We start from the raw sequence: 24,844 nt of genomic DNA, 5'->3' as shown, positions 1-24,844 counted from the left end.
GAGTGGGTGGAGAGCTGAGCGGTCTCCTCCTATCCCTATTTCTTACAGGAACAGGAGTGGGGTGGAGGGGCTGAGTGGCCGCCTCCTCCCCCTCTTCTCCCTATTTCTTACAGGATCAGGAGTGGAGTGGAGGGGCTGAGTGGCCTCCTCCCCATCCCTATTTCTTACAGGAACAGGAGCTGGGTGGAGGGGCTGAGTGGCCTCCCCCATCCCTATTTCTTACAGGAACAGGAGCAGGGTGGAGGGGCTGAGTGGCCTCCTCCTGTCCCTATTTCTTACAGGAACAGGAGCGGGGTGGAGGGGCTGAGTGGCCTCCCCCATCCCTATTTCTTACAGGAACAGGAGCGGGGTGGAGGGGCTGAGTGGCCTCCTCCTCTCCCTATTTCTTACAGGAACAGGAGCAGGGTGGAGGGGCTGAGTGGCCTCCTCCTCTCCCTATTTCTTACAGGAACAGGAGCGGGGTGGAGGGGCTGAGTGGCCTCCTCCTGTCCCTATTTCTTACAGGAACAGGAGCAGGGTGGAGGGGCTGAGCGGCCTCCTCCTGTCCCTATTTCTTACAGGAACAGGAGCGGGTAGGAGGGGCTGAGCAGCCTCCTCCTGTCCCTATTTCTTACAGGAACAGGAGTGGGGTGGAGGGGCTGAGTGGCTTCCCCCATCCCTATTTCTTACAGGAACAGGAGCAGGGTGGAGGGGCTGAACGGCCTCCTCCTCTCCCTATTTCTTACAGGAACAGGAGCGGGGTGGAGGGGCTGAGTGGCCTCCCTCATCCCTATTTCTTACAGGAACAGGAGCTGGGTGGAGGGGCTGAGTGGCCTCCCCCATCCCTATTTCTTACAGGAACAGGAGCGGGGTGGAGGGGCTGAGTGGCCACCCCATCCCTATTTCTTACAGGAACAGGAGCGGGGTGGAGGGGCTGAGTGGCCTCCCCATCCCTATTTCTTACAGGAACAGGAGCTGGGTGGAGGGGCTGAGTGGCCTCCCCATCCCTATTTCTTACAGGAACAGGTGCTGGGTGGAGGGGCTGAGTGGCCTCCCCATCCCTATTTCTTACAGGAACAGGAGTGGGGTGGAGGGGCTGAGTGGCCACCCTATCCCTATTTCTTACAGGAACAGGAGTGGGGTGGAGGGGCTGAGTGGCCACCCTATCTCTATTTCTTACAGGAACAGGAGCGGGGTGGAGGGGCTGAGCGGCCTCCTCCTCTCCCTATTTCTTACAGGAACAGGAGCGGGGTGGAGGGGCTGAGCGGCCTCCTCCTCTCCCTTGCACCTTGCGGTCTTCTGGCCAGTTGCTATGGTGATTCGGCCGGTTGCTGTGACGATGACGGTTTCCGGTGCCCTCCCTCCCGTTGCGCGACGTCACGTCCGCCGCCGGCCGCTAAGGAAACGTGGCCTTTTCCTCAGGCTCTGGACAAGGGGGAGGGGGAAAAAAAAACATGGCGGAGATGGAGAGCCCGCTGCCCGCCGACAATACCACCCTGAACGATACCGAAACCATCGCCGCCAACGCCACGGCCCGGTTCGTGGCGACTCCCGAAGGGTCGGCGGTGGCCTACGGGAGCCTGGTGCTGATGGCGCTGCTGCCCATCTTCTTCGGGGCCCTGCGCTCGGTCAGCTGTGCCAAGTCTAAGGTGAGGTATTGGGGCGGGTGGGCTCAGGCTGGGCCGGGCCGGGCTGGGCTGGACAGGTACCACCTCCTCCTCCTCCTTCCCTCTAATCCATCCACCAGCATCCAGCAGACGGGTCGAAGTTTTCTCCTGTTCCTTCCAAAAAACAAACTGAGCCACAGTAAGCTCACAAAGAGCCAGGTCTCCAACCCCAAGCAAACACTGTATATACACACACACAGGGCTGGAGAAACTCTGCAGGTCTGGCAGCATCTGCAAAGAGAGAAACAGAGTTAACTCTTCAAGTCCACTGACTGAAGAAGGGTCACCGGACTCGAAAGGTTAGCTCATATTTTCTCTTGGCAGAAGCTGCCAGACCTAACTTGCTGTGTGTGCTTCTCTTCAAATTGTGTAATGTTTTATTTGGATGCCTGTATGTTTGTGCTTTTAGTGATACTTCCAGGGGGAATGGCACAGCAGCTGAAGAAACCAGCTTGGGGGAAAAAGGAATTACATTTTTAATGCACAGTTCACAAATACAGGATGTACTTCTCAAGTATACCCTTTTGGTTTCATGCAAGTTACCTATGCCTTTGTCACTGTTTAAATTGTTTGCTATTTTGTGTTGGATATCTATATACTTGGTTACATTGTTTTATATATTAGAAGGCGTTAGAAAGGATATAGGAGAGTTCAAGGGAAGTAACCTAGTTAGGAATCCAATCATGATATTGTGGAGAAGCAGGGGTTGCTCTGAAAGAAGAGGAAAATATAATGATGTCAGACATGTTGAGAATTGTGAAGGGTCTGGTTGGATTAGATTAGGGAGGAACTGTTCCTATTGACAAAAATATTAAGAACTGAAGGACACATACAAGGAGAAAATGAGGACTGCAGTTGCTGGAGAGCAGAGTCAAAAAGTGTGGTGCTGGTAAAGCACAGCCATTCAGGCAGCATCTGAGAATCAGGAGAGTCAACGTTTTGAGCATAAGCTCTTCATAAGGAATGGGTGGGGTGGCCCAAGGGTGCTGAGAGATAATTGGGAGGGGGTGTGGGGCTGGGGGCAAGGTAGCTGGGAATGCGATAGGTAGATGATGGTGGGGGTGGTGGTGATTGGTCAGAATAAGGGTGGAACGGATAGATGGGAAGGAAGATGGACAGGTAGGACAGTTCAAGAGGGTGGTGCTGATTTGAAGCTTTGGAACAGAGATAAGGTTGGGGGAGGAGAGATCCTGAAGAAGGGCTTATACCCGAAATGTCGATTCTCCTGTTCCCTGGATGCTGCGCTTTTCCAGCAACACATTTTCAGCTCTGATCTCCAGCATCTGCAGACCTCACTTTCTCCCCGGAGGAGAGATCAGGAAACTGATGAAATTGACATTGACCCATGTAGTTGGAGGGTCCCAAGGTGGAAGATGAATTCTTCCACCAGTCGTCAGGTGGTTAGAATTTGGTGGTGGAGGTAGCCCAGGACTTGCATGTCAAAATGCTTCTGTAGAAACGTTATCCCTTATTTCTGATTTCTCCACCTCTGCCGCATCTGCTCCTAGGAGGACCAATTCCACTCCAGAGCATCCCAGATGGTCTCCTACTTCAATGATCGCAATTGCCCTTCCCACATGGTCAACAATGCCCACCAGTGCATCTCCTCCACTTCCTGCAACTCTGCCCTTGAACCCCACCCCTCTAATTGCAACAAGGACAAAGCCTCCCTGGTCCTCACCTTCCACCCCGCCAATCTCCAGGTATAGCCATTTCCATTAACTACAGTCAGACCTCACCACCAGAGATGCACTTCTCTCCCCACTCGTTTAAGCATTCTGCAGAGACTATTCCCTCCGTGACTCCTTTGTTAGGACCATCACCAACCCACCCTTCACTGTCACCTTGCCAACATAAAACCTGCACCCACACCCTCTCTCACCTCCATCCAAGGCCCCAAAGGATCCTTGCGCATGCAGCAGAGATTTTCCTGCACCTGCAAACACCTGATCTACTGTGTGCGTTCCTCTCGATGTGGTCTCCCCTACATTGGGGAGACAGGATGCCAATTTGCAGAACGTTTCAGAGAGCATCTCTGGGAGACATGCATCAATCAACCCCACTGCCTTATGGCCGAAAACTCTGTCAAGGATATACAAGTCCTGGGTCACTTCCACTGCCAAATTCTAGCCACCCAACAACTGGAGGAAGAACACCTCCTCTTCTGCCTTGGGACTGTCCAATCACACTGGATCAATATTGATATTCTGAGAATGTGTTGCTGGAAAAGCGCAGCAGGTCAGGCAGCATCCAAAGAACAGGAGAATCAACGTTTTGGGCATAAGCCCTTCTTCAGGAATGAGGAAAGTGTGTCCAGCAGGCTAAGATAAAAGGTAGGGAGGAGGGACTTGGGGGAGGGGCTTTGGAAATGCGATAGGTGAAAGGAGGTCAAGGTGAGGGTGATAGGCCGGAGTGGGGTGGGGGCGGAGAGGTCAGGAAGAAGATTGCAGGTTAGGAAGGCGGTGCTGAGTTCGAGGGATTTGACTGAGGCAAGGTGGGGGGAGGGGAAATGAGGAAACTGGAGAAATCTGAGTTCATCCCTTGTGGTTGGAGGGTTCCCAGGCAGAAGAGCGCCTCCATGGCAACACGACGGTTGGAGGAAGAGCGCCTCATCTTCTGCCTGGGAACCCTCCAACCACAAGGGATGAATTCAGATTTCTCCAGTTTCCTCATTTCCCCTCCCCCCACCTTGTCTCAGTCAAATCCCTCGAACTCAGCACCGCCTTCCTAACCTGCAATCTTCTTCCTGACCTCTCCGCCCCCACCCCACTCCGGCCTATCACCCTCACCTTGACCTCCCTCCACCTATCGCATTTCCAAAGCCCCTCCCCCAAGTCCCTCCTGCTACCTTTTATCTTAGCCTGCTGGACACCCTTTCCTCATTCCTGAAGAAGGACTTATGCCCGAAACTTTGATTCTCCTATTCCTTGGATGCTGCCTGACCTGTGCTTTTCCAGCAACACATTTTCAGCTCTGATCTCCAGCATCTGCAGCCCTCACTTTCTCCTCCAATATTGATATTCACCAGTTTTCTGATCTCCCCATCCCCTACCTTATCCCAGATCCAGCCCTCCGAATCAGCACCGTCCTTTTAAAATGTCCTACCTGTCCATCTTCCTTCTCACCCTATCACCATCAACCCCCCCCCCCCCCCCCCCCCGTCTACCTGTTGAATTCCCAACTCCAGCCTAACGTCCCTCCCATTTATCTCCCAACCACCTTTCCCCACCCCTCCCCCATTCCTGATGAAGAGCATCTGCTCGAAAGGTCGATTCTCCTGCTCCTTGGATGCTGCCTGACCGGCTATGCTTTTCCACCACACTTTTTGACTTTGACACTGATACAAGGTGATTTTGGTAACAGGTAACTATGACGTTAGGAAAATCTTTTACTTATCTGGTGAGTGGGTGCAATCTGAAATTCACTGCCTAAGAGTGTGGTGGAGGCAGATTTTATCACAGCTTTCAAAAGAGAACTGGACAGTTGGTTGAAGAGGAAACGTTTGGTGGTGACGGAAATAAAGTGGAGGAGTGGAAGAAGTGATTTGCTCTTGCAAAGAACCAGCACAGATATGACAGCCCAAACGTCCTCACTCTCTGTTTTAATCATTCTGTTGATTCTGTGTATCTTTGATAGTAAGATGATAGGATAGGTGAACAACATCTGCAGTCCTCACTTTTGCCTAATTGAAAGAATATGACCATTTATATGGTAGCTTTCCAAGCACATGTTTCTGGTCATCCAAAGTGTAGCTGCTGTTGTAGTCATCAATGAAGTGGAGGATCATGAATATCATGCATAGAAGCTTGAAGTTCTAGTGAATCTTTATAAATTGCTAACGAAAACAGATATTGCTGGAAAAACTTTGCCGGTCTGGCAGCATCTGTGAAGAGAAAACATAAATAAAGTTTCTGAGAACTTTATAAATTGCAAGTTTGGTCCCAGTAAAGTTGTTCTCTCCTTCTGGGCAATGCTTTGGAGAGCATGCAGAAGGGATTTGCTTAAATGGTTCCAGGAATTTTAATTGGATAAACTAGAAAAACTGAGGTTATTTACTCTTCCTGGAGCAGGGACAACTTGAGAGCAGATTGGATGGATGTGTTTAAAATTGACCAAAGGTAAGATGAAATTGAGAGACTGCTTCCAATGTGTGAAGGATCAGAGGGTACAAATATGAGGTGGTTGCTTAAAGGACTGGAAATTACACAAGCAAATGTTTTGATATACTGTGATTAATTTCAAAGTGCATTGTCTAATGTGTGGTAGGAACAGATTATATTTTAGTTTTCAAAAGCAAATTGCAAGAGGAAGCATTTCAGACACTGGGGGAAGAATGGAAATGCGGGATGAGCTAGTTGGGGTTTTTAGCTGCCTCCTGTGATGTATTGTTCTTATCCTATCTCTACTTCATCTTTCCTGTCTAAACAGTGTGTCTTACCATGTCTTTTATTGTATTATCCATCTTAGGAAATTTATGTGCTACTCAATTAAAAGAAAGTTGAGGATATACTTAATAAATCAAATAGATGACATCAGGTGAGATGCTAACCTATTAAGCACCATTTCATTGTTCTCAGAATTGATAGCATATTTACTGTTAGATTTTAAGGCGATACATTTTGAGATTTGTTCTGATAACCAGTTCAAAGAAAGTATTGTGCACTGTATGGTACAATCAGTCCAGCCCATTGCAACTTTGTAAAGCATCCTAATTAGTCTTTCTCTCCTGTTCTTTCTCCATCGCTCTGCAAATGTACAGCCTTACAAGTATGTCTGATTCCCTTTGGAATTCACTATTAAATCTGCTGTCACTGGGGTTTGTTGCAGTGAATTCCTGACCATAACTTACTGCATAAGAAGAGGTGTCCTCATCTCTTTTTAATCAACTATCTTCCATAAAAGCATAGCTGCAAGGTGTAATATTCTGATGTTTGACTTTACTTTTAAGGCCCTCTTTAGCTGTCTTTCTCCCTTTACTGAGACTAGATTAGCATTCCTGCACAAATTGCCAATGGTGCAGGCTTGGCTTTGTGGTCTTGATGTGGCTACACCCATGTTGTTAATAGAGTGGGAGTTTGTGGATTTTGATCCTGTGACAATGAAGGAACAGCAAAAAAATTCCAAGTTAGGATGGTTTGTGGCCTGGATGGAACTTGCAAGTGGAGGTGTTCTTGTGCATCTGCTGCTCTTGTTTATCCAGGTGATACAGGTTGTGGGTTTGGAGGAGCTGTGGAGGAGCATTGGCTGCAATACTTCTTGTGTAGTACACAGCATTGGTGAATGAGCTGCTGATAAAGTGGACTGCTCTGTTCTGGGTGGTTTCAAGTATTTAGATGTTATTTGAGCTGCATTCATCCAGCCAAGTGGTGTATTCTGTTGAACTCTTAACTTGTCCTTTGTAGATGGCGGGCATGCACTGTGAAGAGTCAGAAGGTTACTTTCCATAAAATTCCCAACTCTGATCTACATTTGTAGCCACAGAATGTATATGGCTGGTTCCAGTTCATTTTCTTATTAATGTTAGTGGAGGAGTTGATTATTGTAGTACTGTTCAATGTTAAGGGAAGGTGGTAGACTATTGCTTGTTGGAAGTGGTCTCTGTTTGGCACTTGCAACGTGTAAATATTTCTTCCCACTTATAAATCCAAATCTTGATATTGTCAGGATTTTGCTATGTATGCAAGCTTCTGCTTCATTTTGTCAGGAGTTGCAAATGGTGCTGTACATGGTGGAATCAAACATCTTTACGTCTGACTTGATAATGGAGGAAAGATCAGCATTGAGGTCACTGCAGATGCTTAGACCTCAAGCTGTCTAAAAAAACTCTTACAGTGATGTTCTGTGTTGAAGATGACTGGACTCCTAAATCCTCTTCCTGTAACCAGAAAAGTTTTTTTGTCCTGTGAATTTCGATTTTCATAGAATCATAATAGAATCCCTATAGTGTGGAATAGGCCATTCGGTCCATTAAGTCCACACCAACCCTCCGAAGTGCAACCCATCTAGACCCACCCCCTACCTTATCCCTGTAACCTTGCATTTTTCTTAGCTGATCCACCTAGCCTGCACATCCGTGGACACTATGGGCAATTTAGCATGGCTGATCTGCCTAACCTGCACATCTTTGGACTGTGGGAGGAAATTGGAGAACCCAGAGGAAATCTGTGCAGACATGGGGAGAGCATGCAAACTCCATACAGACAGTCATTCGAGGTTGGAATTGAACCCAGGTCTCTGGTGCAGTGAGGCAGCACTGCTAGCCACCGTGCCACTTAGGGTCTTGATGCTACACTTGGTTAAATGCTGCCCTGATGTCAGAGGCAATTACTCTTGCCATTCATGTAGAATTTGGCTCTTTGTAATAAGGTCAGATGGTGGCTGGCCCTGGAGGAACCCGAATGGAGTGTTGGTGCAAAGGTTAAGTGACTCTCTCGATAGAACTGTGGGCAACCTACCCCTCACTTTGCTGATGATTGAGAGAAGATTGATGGCACAGTAATTGGATGGATTGAATTTGTCCTGCATTTTATGTATAGGAAGATCTCAAGTCATTAGGGAATCTAGTCTAATTTTCTGCCTTGTTTCTTCAATACCAATGTTGTAGCTATACTGGAACAACTTGGTTAGGTTTACAGCGAATTGGGGAGCACAAGTCTTTAGTACTGCCACCAGCTGTGATCAGAGCCCATAGTCTTTGCTATATTTAGTGCGCCTAACTATTTCTTGATCTTGTGGATTGAATTGCTGATGTTGTCTGGCTTCTGTAATCTCAAGAGAAGGCTATATTGACTGATCAACTTAGCATGTCTACCTGAAGATGGTTGTAAGTACTTAAACCTTTTCTTTTTTACTGATCTGGTGGCTGTGCTAACATTGAGGATCAGGATAGTCCAAAAGTCTCCAGATTCCTAATTTAATTCTAATCCTCCATTCACAACTGTGTGTGGCAGGATTGCAGATCCTTGATCTGATTAAGTGCTGACGTCTGTGCTTCTTTCTCTTTCATGCATTGAGTGCTGTGTTTTTGCTTCAGGCTGTCACCGCTTGGAGCTATGTGATGCTGCTCCTGGCATCCCCTCCTACGCACTTCATTGAACCATCATGGATCTCCTAATTTATTAGTAATGGCAGAGTGGAAGATAAACCTTTCCAAGAAGTTGATTATGTTGAATACAGTTCCACTGTGCACATCATGTGTATCCAGTATTTGACCTGCTGGATCTGTTGTGAATCCAACCTTTCTAGTGTAAGACAAATCGTGCAACACAATGGATTGTGTTCTCAATGTGTAGATGGGATTTTGTTTCTTCAGGGAACATTGATGGTCACGCATATCAGTGTAATCATGGAAAGACCCAAATGCAATGAGTTGCTTGGTGAGACTGTGCTCAAGTAGATTTTTATCTGACTACTGGCTGTAGGTGAAAGGTCAAGATTAAGTGGTGCTGGAAAAGCACAGCAGGTCAGGCACATCTGAGGAGCCGGAAAATCGACATTTCAGTTAGGAGCCCTTCATCAGGTGCCAACTGTCTTTCAAGGCTCAGTCTGTGGGGCTGTTGAGCTGCCCTTTGTGATGGGCGACAACAGCTTATAATGCCTGTGAAAGGCCTTAGACAATATGTTCGAAACCATTTAACCATTATAAACTCCTCTTGTCTTTTATGATTCTATTGAAGACAGAAGTAGATATAGCTCTTGTGCTTAGTGATCAATGGGCATGGAGGGGAGGGAGGTAGTGAGGGGCATTATTAAGGTATTGAGCTCAGTGATCAGCCATGAGGGGTCTAATGGCCTATTCTGTCTTCTATTTTTCTATGTAAAACATGACATGCAGGTCAGTAAGGAGTATTTACTCAATTTTTTAAGGAGTGTCTTGAGGACGAAAGTAAGATTTGAGGGGGGGTTCTAGAGCTTGGGACTTAAGCAACTCAAGATTTAGTATCAGTGAGTGAGTGACTGATAGACCAGAATTAGAGGAGACCAGATATTTCGGATGATGGTGGGACTGATTTAAGACTAGAGGTGGTGAAAGAAGAGACCATGTTGAGATTTGAAAAGAGGTGTGAGAATTTTGCAATCCAAACAACTTCTTGGCTGGGTGGCTTGTGTAGTCGAACTAGTATGGGTGATATTGCAAATTAAATCACCAAATTTCCAGAGGCACAAGCTGCGGTGCTTTGGATGACCTCCAGTTTGAGGGTAGGATTTGGAAGCCCAGCCAGCAGTACATTGGAATAAGTCAATCCAATTAAAACAAAGGGCATTCTAGTCTCCTGTTACAAGTATTTTCAGTATGAGAGCACCAGTTCTTCCAAGTGTTGCTCAATGTGGAATTGCATGATTCATCAGTTGAAGTAGCATGTTTGGTGATGATAACAAGGTTTTTTGACTTTTTGGTGAAATGCTATGAGACTTGAGGGATGTCTGTAATCAGTGTTCGAAACTCCCAAGGCACCTCCATGTCTGGGTCTGTCCTGCCAGGGCACACAATGTATCCAGGGAAGGTACTGGTGAAGTCGAGAGTGTTGGCAGGAAGGTCTGACTCTGTAAATGTGGTTTATTAGTTTTTTGCTTGATTAGCCTGTTTTCCTAATTTTGGCATGTCCTTGGCTGGTAAGGAATTTGCAGCTGGATGTGTGCCTTTAACATAATCAATGCCAGAGTCAGTGTCAGGTAATACTTCCAATTCTTTCTTAGACTCTTTTGTTTTGTAGCTTTTGTTGCAACTGAATGATTTGTCAGATCATTTGAGAAGACCATGTATGAAATTCAAGTCTCACACCCAATCCAGTAAGTCCATCTGACAATATAGTTAACTACAGATTGCTTTATGAGGAGCGATTATGTCAAATAGATCTGTGTTCTCTCTCGTTCAGAAGTGATCTCATTGAAATAAATGATCAGTTTCCGTGGTTAGAGAATGACCCTGCAGAATATGGTAAAATTGGGATAAGAGGACAGCCATTTGGGATTAGGATGAGGATGCATTTCTGCATTGTTACTAAACTTTGAAATTCTCTTCAAAGTTTGGGTGAAGATTTGTAGCTCGGGTGCTCGTTGTTGTAGTTCTGTTCGCCGAGCTGGAAATTTTTGTTGCAAACGTTTCGTCCCCTGTCTAGGTGACATCCTCGGTGCTTGGGAGCCTCCTATGATGCACTTCTGTGGTGTTTCCTCCGGCATTTATAGTGACCTGTCCCTGCCGCTTCTGGTTGTCAGTTTCAGCTGTCCGCTCTAGTGGCCTGTATATTGGGTCCAGGTCGATGTGTTTGTTGATGGAGTTTGTGGATGAGTGCCATGCTTCTAGGAATTCTCTGGCTATTCTCTGTTTGGCTTGCCCTATAATGGTAGTGTTGTCCCAGTCGAATTCATGTTGCTTGTCATCTGCGTGTGTGGCTACTAAGGATAGCTGGTCGTGGCGTTTCATGGCTAGTTGATGTTCATGGATGCGGATCGTTAGCTGTCTTCCTGTTTGTCCTATATAGTGTTTTGTTCAGTCCTTGCATGGGATTTTGTACACTACATTAGTTTTGCTCATGCTGGGTATCGGGTCCTTCGTTCTGGTGAGTTGTTGTCTGAGCGTGGCTGTTGGTTTGTGTGCTGTCATAAGTCCTAGTGGTCGCAGTAGTCTGGCTGTCATTTCTGAAATGCTCCTGATGTATGGTAGTGTGGCTAGTCCTTTGGGTTGCGGCATGTCCTCGTTCCGTTGTCTTTCTCTTAGGCACACACACAGACCAAATCCTGAACTATGAAAGCAACCACCCCAACACACACAAACGAAGTTGCATCAAGACACTAATCAAAAGGGCCACAACACACTGCAGCACACCAGAACTGCAAAAAGAGGAAGAGGAACACCTATACAAGGTATTCGCCAAAAACGGATACCCCCGCAATTTCATCAACAGATGCCTAAGAGAAAGACAACGGAACGAGGACATGCCGCAACCCAAAGGACTAGCCACACTACCATACATCAGGAGCATTTCAGAAATGACAGCCAGACTACTGCGACCACTAGGACTTATGACGGCACACAAACCAACAGCCACACTCAGACAACAACTCACCAGAACGAAGGACCCGATACCCAGCATGAGCAAAACTAATGTAGTGTACAAAATCCCACGCAAGGACTGCACAAAACACTACATAGGACAAACAGGAAGACAGCTAACGATCCGCATCCATGAACATCAACTAGCCACGAAACGCCTCGACCAGCTATCCTTAGTAGCCACACACACAGATGACAAGCAACATGAATTCGACTGGGACAACACTACCATTATAGGGCAAGCCAAACAAAGAACAGCCAGGGAATTTCTAGAAGCATGGCACTCATCCACAAACTCCATCAACAAACACATCGACCTGGACCCAATATACCGGCTACTACAGCGGACAGCTGGAACTGACAACCGGAAGCGGCAGGGACAGGCCACTATAAATGCCAGAGGAAACACCACAGAAGTGCTTCACAGGAGGCTCCCAAGCACTGAGGATGTCACCTAGACAAGGGACGAAACATTTGCAACAAAAATTTGAAATTCTCTATTCCTAGCAGGTTGGATGCTCTGTTGGCTTTATTCCTGGTTGCCAGATTTTTAATGGAAAAAGATAACTAAATTATGTACAGTAAAGTTGTTTTCCTTGGGTTTAGTTTTGAAATAATTTTGACCAGTTCCTAATTTCTGTACTCTCTTTTTCCAGTTTAGGTGTGCCTCATACATCTTGTTGCCACAGTAAGCCTCACACTACCAGTGATTGATGTGTCGCACCTTGAATTTGCTCACTGTATTTCAAAAAAAAGTGAGCAATGACAAGGTCCTAGCATCTCGAGTCCACTTTGAGTTTAATTATTTCAGATAAAACTGACATGATTGTCCCTACTGTATCACTGCAGATGGAATTATGAAAATATACTTTTAGGAGTAGAGATGAGTGACTGGAAAAATTCATACCTTTGTCCCTACTAGTAGCTTTATTCATTTAATTTGATCATTTCTCTGAAGACTAAGGCAGCAAACAAATTCCTTGATCGTTAATTAGTTGTGAAAGACTTGAGTGTTACATATAATGAAGATTTTTTTCACTGTTTTTTGTGGAGTTCGAGCACTTGCATGTGTAAAACCTTGGCATCCCAATTACCTAGGATTGGATAAATGATACTTGGCACTTTTATTTTATTCTCACTGTCTTTTCCATGTTGTAAACACAGTGGGTTTGAGATTATTTGCTTGGCTGGAGTTAAATGTTTTCCATAAATGGGTGTTGTTGTTTTAAGCCTATCAAGATAAAAATGAAACCTCTTTGGTGATGAAGGAAAATGTATTTTGCTTCAACTTAATTTGCCTTTAGTTAAAATATTTATAAAAATAAATTCTGACCTGAACATCTATTAAATATTTAGCCTGATCTTGAACAAATTGTATAACCATTTTCTTTTTATTGCAGAATTCCTCTGATATGCCAGAGACCATTACAAGTCGAGATGCAGCCAGATTCCCCATCATTGCCAGCTGCACACTGTTTGGCCTTTATCTATTTTTCAAAGTAAGAATACTTGTCATATTGTCCCTCAATTTAAGTGCTTAGTCTTGATTTCCATTATCCTTTGCCATACCAACAGCACTACACTAAGTACTAAACTAACTGCAGCGTTTTCTGCTTTCAGATATTTTCTCAAGAATATATCAACTTGCTGCTGTCCATGTATTTTTTCATACTGGGTATATTGGCTTTGTCTCACACTTTAAGGTATGTGGTCTCAGTCCTGTGGAGGAAAAATGAATCATTTGCTGTGCAGCAAATGTTTATGGTTTGTTGTGTGTGCAACATAACAGTTTAACTCTATGCTTCAATAAAGAGCTCTGGTTGATTTAGTTGACTGGCATTTTAGAGAGGAAATGTTTTCTGATCCTGGGTACATGGGAAGGAGAGAGGAATGAGGTGGGCAAAGAATGCCAAGGCCCCTTTTAACTTCTTGCTGTCTGAGAGTTGACTTTTATTGTCTAATAGTATGGTGCCAACTAGAGCTCTTAAAATCGAGTTGTTCATTGTCGGGGGGTGTTTTCAAGTATGTAGAATCATACGGTAAATGAGAGGTTGTTTGGCCCGTCAAGTCCGTACTGTCACAACTGCACTAAATCTAGCACTTTTGGGGGATACCTATCTTTAATTTTTACTTGTATTTTTTGAAGGAAGCCTCCGTTAAATAGAAGCTGAATGTAAAGTGAAGCTGTACAGGCAAAATAGAAAGAAACAGGGAGGGTTCGTTTTCTGAGGAAGCAAAAACAAAGTGAAAGTTAGTAATCAATACTCCTAGCAAACTGAACATGTTTGAAACGTATATAAGAGAACACCAATATGTCCAAGCTGGGTTTTCAATGGTCAAGTACTGACTAGCTGAAGAAAGCAAGCTGACAGGCTAGATCAGAGGTTGCTGTAGCATTTTGTTATTTGAAAATAACAATCAATCAATGCCCATTTAAGCTGAGTTGAGCAGCTTTCGCAGATGTCTGCATTTTGTGGCATAGTCTATGTCCGTGGAACCCATTGAGTGCTGCTGTTGGCTAGGGGTCACAAGAGCTCCGAGAATGAGAGTAGCTGAAGTTACACTTGAGGAAGACAAAGTCGGTAGTATTTTGTCACTGAACGTGGTAACTGAGATCTGAGTGGATTGCTGAACTAATTCATGGGGTGGCTCAGTGGTTGGCACTGCTGCCGCTCAGTGGTTGGCACTGCTGCCTCACAGTGGCAGGGACCTGGGTTCGATTCCAACCTCAGGTAACTGTCTGTGTGGAGTTTGCACATTCTCCCCGTGTCTGCGTGGGTTTCCTTTAGGTTCTCCCGTTTCCTCCCACAGTCCAAAGTTGTGCAGGTCAGGTGAGTTGGCCACGCTGAATTGCTCATAGTGTTCAGGGATGTGTAGGTTAGGTGCATTAGTCAGGGATAAATGTAGGGAATGAGTTTGGGTCGGATACTCTTCGGAGGATCGGTGTGCACTTGTCGGGCCGAAGGGCCGGTTTCTACACTGTGGGGATTCTATTCTATTGTAAAGGATTGCTTTGATTCTATCTGTCATTTAAAGCATGATTTATAGTTTAGATTTGACGAGAGTTTACTTATCAATTTACGTTTACTACATGTTTATTCTGGATGTTAAAGCTAGGGTTGATAGTATTTGGTGTTTGCTTTGATTCTTGTACAGTTTAAAAATAATTAAACTGAGGAAACTCATGGCTTGTTTCTTCAGTAAATACTCGTGATTTCATGTATTTTTTTAAAACGTGACTGGATTCCCCCAAGATTGTAACACAGTCCTCACAAGCTGGGAGAAATTTAGAACTCTGCTTGGCAAACAGTATTTGATCTACAAATTTTAAATGTCAGAAGTTAGTATTGGGTGACAACATTTTGAAAAATTAACTGCACAATGCCAGCAGGGATGTTAAATGCATCTGACTGAAACTTTGGAAAATTTGTTGCATCTATGGTTCAGCAACTTGAAGAAACTTGAAAACGTGCTTTTAATAAAATTAGAGGTAGAAAAAGGACCACATAAGTTTAAGGAAGTCAGAAATTTTGAACTGAAGTGAAATCCGACTTGTGCACCTACTCCTAGTAAGCTGATTGGAGAAAACTGAGACATTATCAACACTTTATGCTCTGGAATACCTGGGCCTTAAAAGTCAATTTTCAGAAAAACATTCCACCCTCGTAACTGCTTTTTACGTTTATCAGATTTTTTTCCTCTTCCCAGTAAGGTAACTTGAACTGACGTATGATTCCTTGGAAATTAGTGACCCTCCAAAGTGGCTTTCTTCAGGTATGACCTGAGGCAGTGAATCTCTGGTTATTCACCCACTGCAGGGATTTGCTTTAAGTCACAGCAGAGCCTGACTTTTCACTGCTTTAAGAGGACCTTCCAGTTAAAGCACTCGGTCATCAGCAGAAGGGTTGTCTTTGCTTTGTCAAGGCTGGTTTAAACTAATTGTGCCTGTACTGTCACCCCAGCCCCAACTGGATAATTCAGCAGAGAATAGAGTTGCACTGAAAAATTCAGAATATTTCAGTACCATTATATATGTGCATTTACCCAATAAATGTTGGGTTGAATTTTTTTTACATGGTTTGTCTGTTTTGTGAATTCTGCAATGATGGTGTTAGACTGACTGTCTTTGCAAAAGAGAACTTTAAGATTGGTTTCTTTTGCGAGTTTAAGGGTGGTGTGTGTCCAGGTTCAGCACTTCCTTCCCAAAGGATTCTGTTTGAAAACAACTACTTAAAGAGTGAGTAACACTGCATGTGCTAAGTAATCTCAAAACACTCCATTCTGTTTGAAAGATGTGTACCCTTGTTCACACCAAGTTGAACTATGGGAAATTAATACTTCTCATAGAATAATTAAGTTATAATTGATACTATATCAGAATATAACTTCCTTGTAATCAACAGCACATAGATTTTCAAGAAATCTGAAGTAATATTCTCATGAGTGAATTGATGAATGGAGTGCTATAAATAATTGAGACAATCACAGTAATCAACACAATTGCTAAGTATGAGTGTCCGAAAGATGTACTACTTGGCAAAGATGGTTACTTGATATTTTCACAATGTTCGGTGCTTGATTAAACATCTCCCAGAACTCTCCTCCTCTGTAATGATATTTCATTATACTGCATGCTTTTTGCCTGCACAGTTTCTTTTGGCATTACTGCATGGAGAACAATGCACTTAATTTCACTTTTTTTTTCAATTTCTGATCCCCTTCACCAATTTATACTTGTTACCTCACATCACTTCTCATTTCTCAGACCTGCCCAGTAAGCACCTTTCCTTTTACTATCCAGTACATACAGGACTTTTTAAAAGCAAGGTTGACAAACAGAACTGCATGAAGTAATTATAGAATTTGCTTGCCTTTTGCTGTGCACTATTGCACTAAATCCCTTGTCCTATTAGACAACTAGCAATTGTATCATGTTTGACCTTTGTAACTGTGTTGTAGATAGCTACTCTGTTTGTCTATCATCTAATTGTATGGAGGGATAGGCTAAAGGGGCTGAATGACTCGCTCCTGTTTCTCTCTTCTCTCATTTAAACCAATTGGCTGCCTCTTTCTTTTTCTTCAATATCTCCATCTATTTCCGAGAAGGAATTCAGAGACGTTGCTATGCATTGTAAATTTAAGCACTATTGTTTTTGGGTTCGCTATATTCCTGTTTTGAGGAAATTGCTTCATCCTTATCTTCAATGAATGCATATCCAAAGTGTTTAAATACTCCGACAAAGACCTCTGCACTTTCAGGTACATGAACAGCTGCGTGATTTGTCTTGAGTATTTATTTGCAATGACACTTGATAAAATGTCTTCTAAAGGGTTATTACAGAAGATAGCTGCTTGTGTTGTTCAGGGTGATATATTAGCATGGATAGTGGATTGACAAGCTAATGTGAAACTGTCAGAATAAATGGGACATTCTCAGGTTAAGAAATTGTAACTAATGGAGTGTCATAGAGATCAATTTTCAAGCCTCAGATTATTTAAGATCTATTTCAATTGCTTGACTGTTGTAGCCAAATTTGCCAATAATATCAAGATGGTTTGGAAGGCAGATTGTGAGGAGGTGAGAAGGAAGATAGATTGGTTAAGTGTGTGTGTAAAATGTGTCTCATGGGAAAATTCAAGGTTGTCTGCTTTGGTAGGAAGAATAGAAAGGTCAAATATTATATGTTTTGAGACACTGCAGAATGCTCAAATCAGAGGATCTGAGTTTCCTTGTAAATGCACCATAAAGGGTACAGTGGTACACTAGTTAATTACAAAGACAAATGAAATGTTGGTGTTTGTTATAACGGAGAATGGACTGTAAAATTAAGGAGCTTTTGCTACAACAATGTAGGGCATTGATGCAACTGCACCTGGAATATTGTGTACCGTTTGATCTCCTTAAAGAAGCTTATATTTGCATTGGAACTGTTCAAATAAGGTTCACTTGGCACATCCCTGGATGAAGGGTTTGAGTTGTGAGATCAGGTTCACTGGGTTCAACCTGTACTGTCTTGGTTTTGGAGAATGCAAAGTGATCTTATTGAATCATTTAAGGTCTGAGGGAGCCTGACAGGGTGGTTCCTTTGTTCAAGGAAGGTAGGAGGTACAGGCCAGGTAATCACAGACCAGTTAGTCTGGCATCAGTGGTAGGGAAATTCATTGGAAAATTTTTGAAGGACGGGATTAATCAATACTTGGAAAGGCAGAGACTGATCAGGGATTTAAAAAAAACCCGATAGAACTGCAGATGCTGGAAAAACTTAGCAGCCTGGCAGCATCTGTGGAGAGAAATCAAAGTTAATATTCTTGGCCCAGTGACCCTTCCTCAGAACACTGATCAGCTGTAGTTAGCATGTATGGTCCAAAAGTTTAGAGCCAAAGTAAGTGGCAAACTGGATCCAAACTTGGCTTACAAACAGGAGGCAAAGGTTTTGGTGTTGATTGAGAGTTGTTTTTGTAATTGGAAGCTGGTGACTAGTGGTGTAGATCAGGGTTTAGTGCTGGGACCTTTGCTGTTTGTTATGTACATTTAATGACTTGGATGTGAATATGGAAGGGAAATTTGTAAGCATGAAAATTGATAGTCTTATTTAAGACCAGGGCTGTAAGGCTAAATGCCTATTGATCAGCTGGTAAATTGGACAGGGTAATGGCAAATGGAATTTAATCCTGATAACTGTGAGGTGATGCATTTTGAGAGGTCTAATAATGGATAGGTATGGTCCTTCAGGAGTACTTAATAATAAAGGTACCTTGAAGTATGTAGATCCTTAAAGCTGTTAGCACAGGTGGACAAGATGGTGAAGAACGCATGCAGGCATAAGAATATAGTAAGGCTTTATAAAATACTGGCTATGCAACGGATGGAATACTATGTGCAGTAATGGTCACGCACTATCAGAGGATGTTATTGCACTGGAGAGAATGAAAAGGAGATTGCCGAGGATGTTGCTAGGGCTGAAAAGTCTCGGTTACTGGAGATGCTGGATAGGCTGGGTTTATTTTCCTGGAGGGATGGGATCTGATTGCGGTGTACCACATTATGAGAGACATAGCCGGAGTAGATTATGAGAATCTTTTCCCCAAAGTAGACTCCTCTGCGACCAGTTAGCATAGTTTAAGATGAAGACTAGGTGGTTTAAAGGGGACCTGAGGAAAATGTTTTTCACCCAAAGTGGTAGAGGCAGGTATTCTTGCAACATTCAAGAAACATGTGGATGAGCACATAAAGTGCTAAGGCATGATAGGCTATGGATCAAGTGCAGGTAAATTGGATTAGTGTAGTTTGGTGGGTCGAACCTCTGACTCTATCATGACCGCTGAGAGGATGCTTCCTCTCATAGGGGATTCTTAAAGCGAGACAGTATAGTTCAAAAATTAGGTGTCTCCAAATTAAGACTGAGATGAGTAGTTTCTGCTGTTTGTTATTTTAGTCTTTGGAGTTCTCTACCGTAGTAAAAATTGGAGACTGGGTCATTGCCTAACATGGCTTTGAATATGCTGGTCGTTCTGATATAATGTGTGTTTTGTTAACACGAATTCACTGTGATGTTGTTGACAAATTTGGAACACTGTTTCTAAAGTGTGGACTTTTAAAATGTGTTGGCTGTAACAGAATTACATCACCAATACTTTAAACGCTGTTTGTAAAGTGTGATTTATCTATAATGTGGGGCTGCACAAGAGTGCAACTGTGAGGTTACAGAAGAGCTACCTGTATTCAGAGTTTTGATTCCTCAAGGAATTGAGGTTAATGGGGAACTGACAGGAGAGGAGTTAAGGTCGCAGTCAGATTATCAATGGTCTTAGAGAATGGAATCAAAAAGTGTGGCGCTGGAAATACACAGGTCAGGTAGCATCTGAGGAGCAGGAGAGTCGACGTTTCGAACATAAGCTCTTCATCAGGAAGGTAGCTAAGAAGGTGATAGGTGGATGCAGGTGGGGGTGATAGTGATAGGTTGGAGCAGAGTGTGGAGTGGATAGGTTGGAAGGAAGATGGACAGCTGGGAGAAGTTCAAGAGAGAATGCCAAATTATAGGGTTGGATCTGGGATAAGGTGGGGGAAGGGACGATGAGGAAACTGGTGCAGTTGACATTGATGCTGTGTGATTGGAGGGTCCCCAGGCAGAAGATAAGACGTTCTTCCTCTAGATGTCGGGTGGCTAGGAATTGGCGGTGGCGGCCCAGGGCTTGCATGTCCTTGGTGAAGTGGGAGGGGGAGTTGAAGTGGTCGGCCACAGGGTAGTGGGGTCATTTGCTGCGTGTTTGGAGGAAACACGCAGCAATCCCATTCTCTGAAACGTTAGAGAATGGGATTGGCTTTGTGTGCCAGTATGTTGTCTTCTATTTTTATTTATGATCTTATCTTTTAGTACTTGAAATGTGAAGCAGGTGAAGTGACAAATGTTTGATAAAGGACAAGCTAATCTGAAAAGAAATATGTAAAACGTTTAGCTTCTGACATTTTTGGCATTGAGATGAGATTGCTGCTAATGGAAAGTAATTTTCAAGACCAAACCATGCACTGCGTTTTGTTGTTGTTCCAAATACAGTGAGGAAAAACAAAGCAGAAGAGAAAATTATCTGAGTTGATCCTCTGTGCTGTCGTTGTAACATTTCCTGGGTTCTTTGCTGGTTTCAGGCACCTGAGCTTGGTTCATAGCATGTTTGCTTCCGAATCATCAAGTTGTAAGATCTCAAGACGAAAGTGAGGATTGCAGATGAAGGGCTCCAGCCCAAATCGTTGATCTTCCTGGTCCTCGGATGCTGCCTGACCTGCTGTGCTTTTCCTGCACCACTCTAATCTTGACTGTAAAATCTCAACTCCCAAGTTAAGCCCATGATCCATAGCCAGATTCTTGTTGCAATCTTGAAGGAGCAAACAAGGAACAAGAGTAGGCCCTTTGACCCTGCTCTGCCATTCAAAAACTCAGTTCAGCCATGATGTTAAACCTCAACTCTGCATTTGTGCATATCCCTGATAATCGTTTATCCCCTTGGTCATCAAGAATCTATCTTAAATTCTATCTTAAAAATATTTAAAGATTCTGCATCCATTGCGTTTTGAGGAAGGAAATTCCACAGATTCCAAACCCCCTCAAGAATTATTTTCTCATCTGTATCTTAAATGGGCAACCCGATTTCTAGATTCTCCCACATCCACTAAGTCCCTTCAGAGTCGTCTTTTTTCTCTTCTAAACTCCAGAGGATACAGATCTAGCCTGTGTAGACTTTCCTCATTAGATAATTCACTCATTCTCTGTTTTAGTCGAATAAATCTTACTGCTTCCAACATATTAATATCCTTCCATAAGTATGGTGTCAGTACTGTACATAGTACTTAGAAGTGTTCTCACCAACATCCTGTGTAGCTAAAGCATAATCTCCCTACTCATGCGTTCAGTTCCCCTTGCAATAAAACATTGCATTCTATCAGAAGACTCAAAGAAAACAGTGGTATTCTGTAATAGTTTCAAGTCAGGCCCTATTCTTCTATTAAACAGGTGTAAAAGATCCCATGTCAGTATTTGAAGAATAGAGTTTTATTGGTGTCCTGAACAGGATTAAGGCTTCACAGTCTTCCACAAAAATTCACTGCCATTTATCTCATTTGGTGATTAAGAGCACGTGGCTGAAAGTTAACTGTTGTATTTGCTTAACCAGTGACTGCACTTCAAAAATAATTCTTAACCATGGATTTACACAAAGCTTTCTGTCCTTTATCCTTTTACTCTGGATTAAAGAGTGATGACGCGAACTTACAAACATGGAGCAAATCAATTTTTTCCTGTTAAAGTACCTTGACCGACACAGGTTTGATACCTCAAGCATTCTGAAACATCATAGGAACAAGTGTAGGCATCCAGCCCCTCAAACCTCAAACCTGCACTGCCATTCAGTGAGATCATGGCTGATCTGTGCCCTAACCTTTGGCCTACATCTATCAATACAATTGCTTAAAAATTAAAATCACACAACAGGTTATAGTCCAACAGGTTTATTTGGAAGCTCTAGCCTTCAGAGCGGTGCTCCTTGCTTTGGAGTGATAATGGAAGAGAGTTTGTCAGTCTCCCTGGAGTTTCTGGGAGGGAAGAAAATTTGATCACTTAATGTAATCTGAGAATGAACAAGTCCTGAGAAATGTGTGGTCAATGTCTCACTAGTTTATACCCTTTGATTCAGTTTAGCGGAGACTGAACTATTGAAGGAGATGGCAATGACTAGATCAATTTACTTTGAAAGGGAGGCTTTTATTCATACCATCTACAGAGGAACCTCGATTATCTGATCAAGATGGACAGGCACTATTCCGTTCGGATAATTGATTTCCTCTGGGGCTCGGAGCTTTCTGTGATGTGTGCTCCCTAATCAGGAGACGAGGCAGCAGCACATTGTGCGCGAGCCCCCGCCCCCCTCCAACCCTGCCCACCCCCTAACACCATCTGCCTCCTGCCTGTCCCACCCTGCCCGCTGGCAACCCAGTCTGCTCCCACCCTGCTCCCAACCAATCCCTCCCTTGGCAGCTGGACTGGGCACCATAAGTCAGGCTAGTGCTGCCTTTGTGGGGACACGCACACGCACATCCTTTAACTGCAACATTTTGACAGGTTCCACCTCTGCCCTATACAGGACAACAGAGAGAGGGCAGGATGTCAGTAATTTGGAGATGTGCCTGGATTGTCCAGGACTGTTCTCGACAGTATTTCAGTGAGCTGAGTTCGTTTTTAATCATTGAATCTATAAACAAAAGAAGCGATCAGGGCTGAAACACCTCTTTGTAATGTTTCTATCACGACCTCTGGATCCCCTTCGGATAATCTGATATTCGAGGTTCCTCTGTATTTCCTTTTTTGTCAATTTATCTCTCCCTGCACAGGCAAACCTCAAATAGATAAACTATTTATTGCACTTGGCAGCTGAGTTCACATATTTCTAATGAGACATCACGACAATTGAGCATTTTGCAAGAGCAATCATGGGCTTGAATTTCACTTGCTTTCTCCTGTTCCAAACCTGGCTTGTTGAGACTAAATGGTGGTAGTTTTGTAAAGCAACTCTAGACACTAACTCAAGGCACCCCCAGGCTTCCACTTACTGAGCATGGTTGTTTTGTGATCTGTACAGCTATGAAATCACTAAAGTAACAAGGATTGGTACTATTTGCATTTTCCTAACAAGTCTAGTGTAGTTGGCACAGACTGGTAATGTTGAACATGCATTCCCAGCTGCGTTGTGTAGATATGAGTATTTTGCTGAATGGTGACTTGGTTTCAGACCAGAAGGAGGGTGGTATCTCAGCTATTGTTGTACATCTCTTCATAGCTGTATGTGTGACCAGCATTGATGATGGTTTGGAAACTTGCCTTCTTCCCGGTGCAGTCAGGGCTGGCCACAAAGTGTTTAACATTTGAAAAGGAATTTGTCTTGTGCCATATTCTAGTTTTCAAAGATATGATTAATCTTCAGTCATTTATGTACAAATAGAACTCTTAAAATCTTGATCAATAAATTATACTTCTTTTTGTTTCAGTCCAACTATGAATAAAATTATTCCTACCAATTTACCAAACAAACAGTATCAGTTGCTGTTCACTCAGGGAACAGGGGAAACAAAGGAAGGTAAGTAGTATGCCTTTTTGCTGTGGTAATATTTTAATAAAATAATCTCTCATTTGCAAGGAATTTCAATGTAGAGAAGTGTCTTATGCATACTGCTGTGCTCCACTGTTATAGAAGAGAAAATGAGGTCTGCAGATGCTGGAGATCAGAGATGGAAATGTGTTGCTGGAGAAGCGCAGCAGGTCAGGCAGCATCTAGGGAACAGGAGAATCGACGTTTCGGGCATTAGCCCTTCAGGAATGAATGTACATTCATTCCTGAAGAAGGGCTAATGCCCGAAACGTCGATTCTCCTGTTCCCTAGATGCTGCCTGACCTGCTGCGATGCCCGAAACGTCGATTCTCCTGTTCCCTAGATGCTGCCTGACCTGCTGCGCTTCTCCAGCAACACATTTCCATCCACTGTTATAGAGCCTTTCAGCCCTGGGTGATCGTATTGACTTGAGGATGAAAGATTGTCAATCACCTTGAATTCAGGGGTTCTTTCTCAGGCTGTTGTGACTGTCTTCTTTCCCTTTAAAATATGGACTATTGTTATACTACAACAAACGAAGGGTACTTTGTAACTGTTGTCTGCTTTTGAGGGGCTGTTTCGGTTTTGTGTACTTGCCATCCATATTTAATCTAGAGCGTTTAGTTTAGCTGTGGAATATGGTTTTGTGCACAGCATCCCCTAGGTGTTATCTGGTCGTAGAGCTGTACAGCACGGAAGCAGATCCTTCAGTCCAACTTGTCCATGCCGACCATATATCCAAAATAAATCTAGATCCATTTGGTAGTATTTGGCCCATTTCCTTCTAAACCCTTCCTGTTCGTGTACCCATCCGCATACTTTTAAATGTTGTGATTATATAGGCCTCCCCCACTTCCTGTGGTGGCTCATTCCATACAGCAGCACCCTCAGCGTGATGCAGCATCATTTTTATCTTTTGCTGTGTAGTAGATTGATAAAGGAAAAGAGCCGGCATAGCTGAGTGTGCTTCTGCATTTAAATTGTTTGTATCTTTTCTGCCTTTTTTGCCCATAACTGTTGAGGTATCAAAGGATTGTGTACCAAGTCAGTACTTGAGATAACCTGCATAGTGAGTGATGGCAGGTTAGTCAACCAGAGAGACTGTTCCAGCTAAAGCTGTTCATATTTCCTACACCTGTACATTTGTAGGGGTGAAAGTAGGATTGTGACACTGGTGAAGCTGCATTAACACTGGAGCAAATAGCTCCTCCTTCCAGGTTTTTGACTTAATGACACAGGATATAATCTATATGTCTAAATCAGGCTGGTGTTGACTTAAAGGGAGTGATGTTTTCACCCACAGTGCTGCTTGAGTGTGCTTTGGTCTACAGGGGTTGCAGCAACTCACCACTGTGTACTCGACATTTGGGTACGAGGTTAGCCGGCAACACCCATATAAATGAATATCTTTTTTAAATGAGAGGTTCTGACAGAGGAATGTAATGTCAAAGGATCTGGGTAGGTCACTTCACTAATTGTTCATCTTGCAGCAATAGTGTGCTGATCATGG

The 24,844-nt window shown here is 43.7% G+C and overlaps 1 protein-coding gene across 2 annotated transcripts in view; it reads left to right on the top strand.

The window, feature by feature from the left end:
• The first annotated feature begins 1,372 nt into the window (after positions 1-1,372).
• The window catches only part of hm13 (histocompatibility (minor) 13), a 77,325-nt gene continuing 53,853 nt past the window's right edge, over positions 1,373-24,844 (top strand). Inside the window, exons 1-4 of one of the 2 annotated variants that reach the window (XM_043710790.2) lie at positions 1,373-1,628; positions 13,101-13,199; positions 13,321-13,403; positions 23,234-23,322. In XM_043710790.2, coding sequence (XP_043566725.1) covers positions 1,434-1,628; positions 13,101-13,199; positions 13,321-13,403; positions 23,234-23,322 — 466 coding nt within the window. In that variant the 5' untranslated portion in view covers positions 1,373-1,433. The remainder of the gene's footprint in view (positions 1,629-13,100; positions 13,200-13,320; positions 13,404-23,233; positions 23,323-24,844) is intronic. The other variant, XM_043710791.2, reaches the window with a different exon arrangement.

Source organism: Chiloscyllium plagiosum, unplaced genomic scaffold (genome assembly GCF_037043375.1).
Source record: "Chiloscyllium plagiosum isolate Xiang-an unplaced genomic scaffold, Cpla_swu_hap1 HiC_scaffold_15, whole genome shotgun sequence".
In the NCBI taxonomy this organism is placed as follows: Eukaryota; Metazoa; Chordata; class Chondrichthyes; order Orectolobiformes; family Hemiscylliidae; genus Chiloscyllium; species Chiloscyllium plagiosum.
Note: the sequence above shows the minus strand (reverse complement) of the source record. Positions and strands in the feature narration are given on the sequence as shown.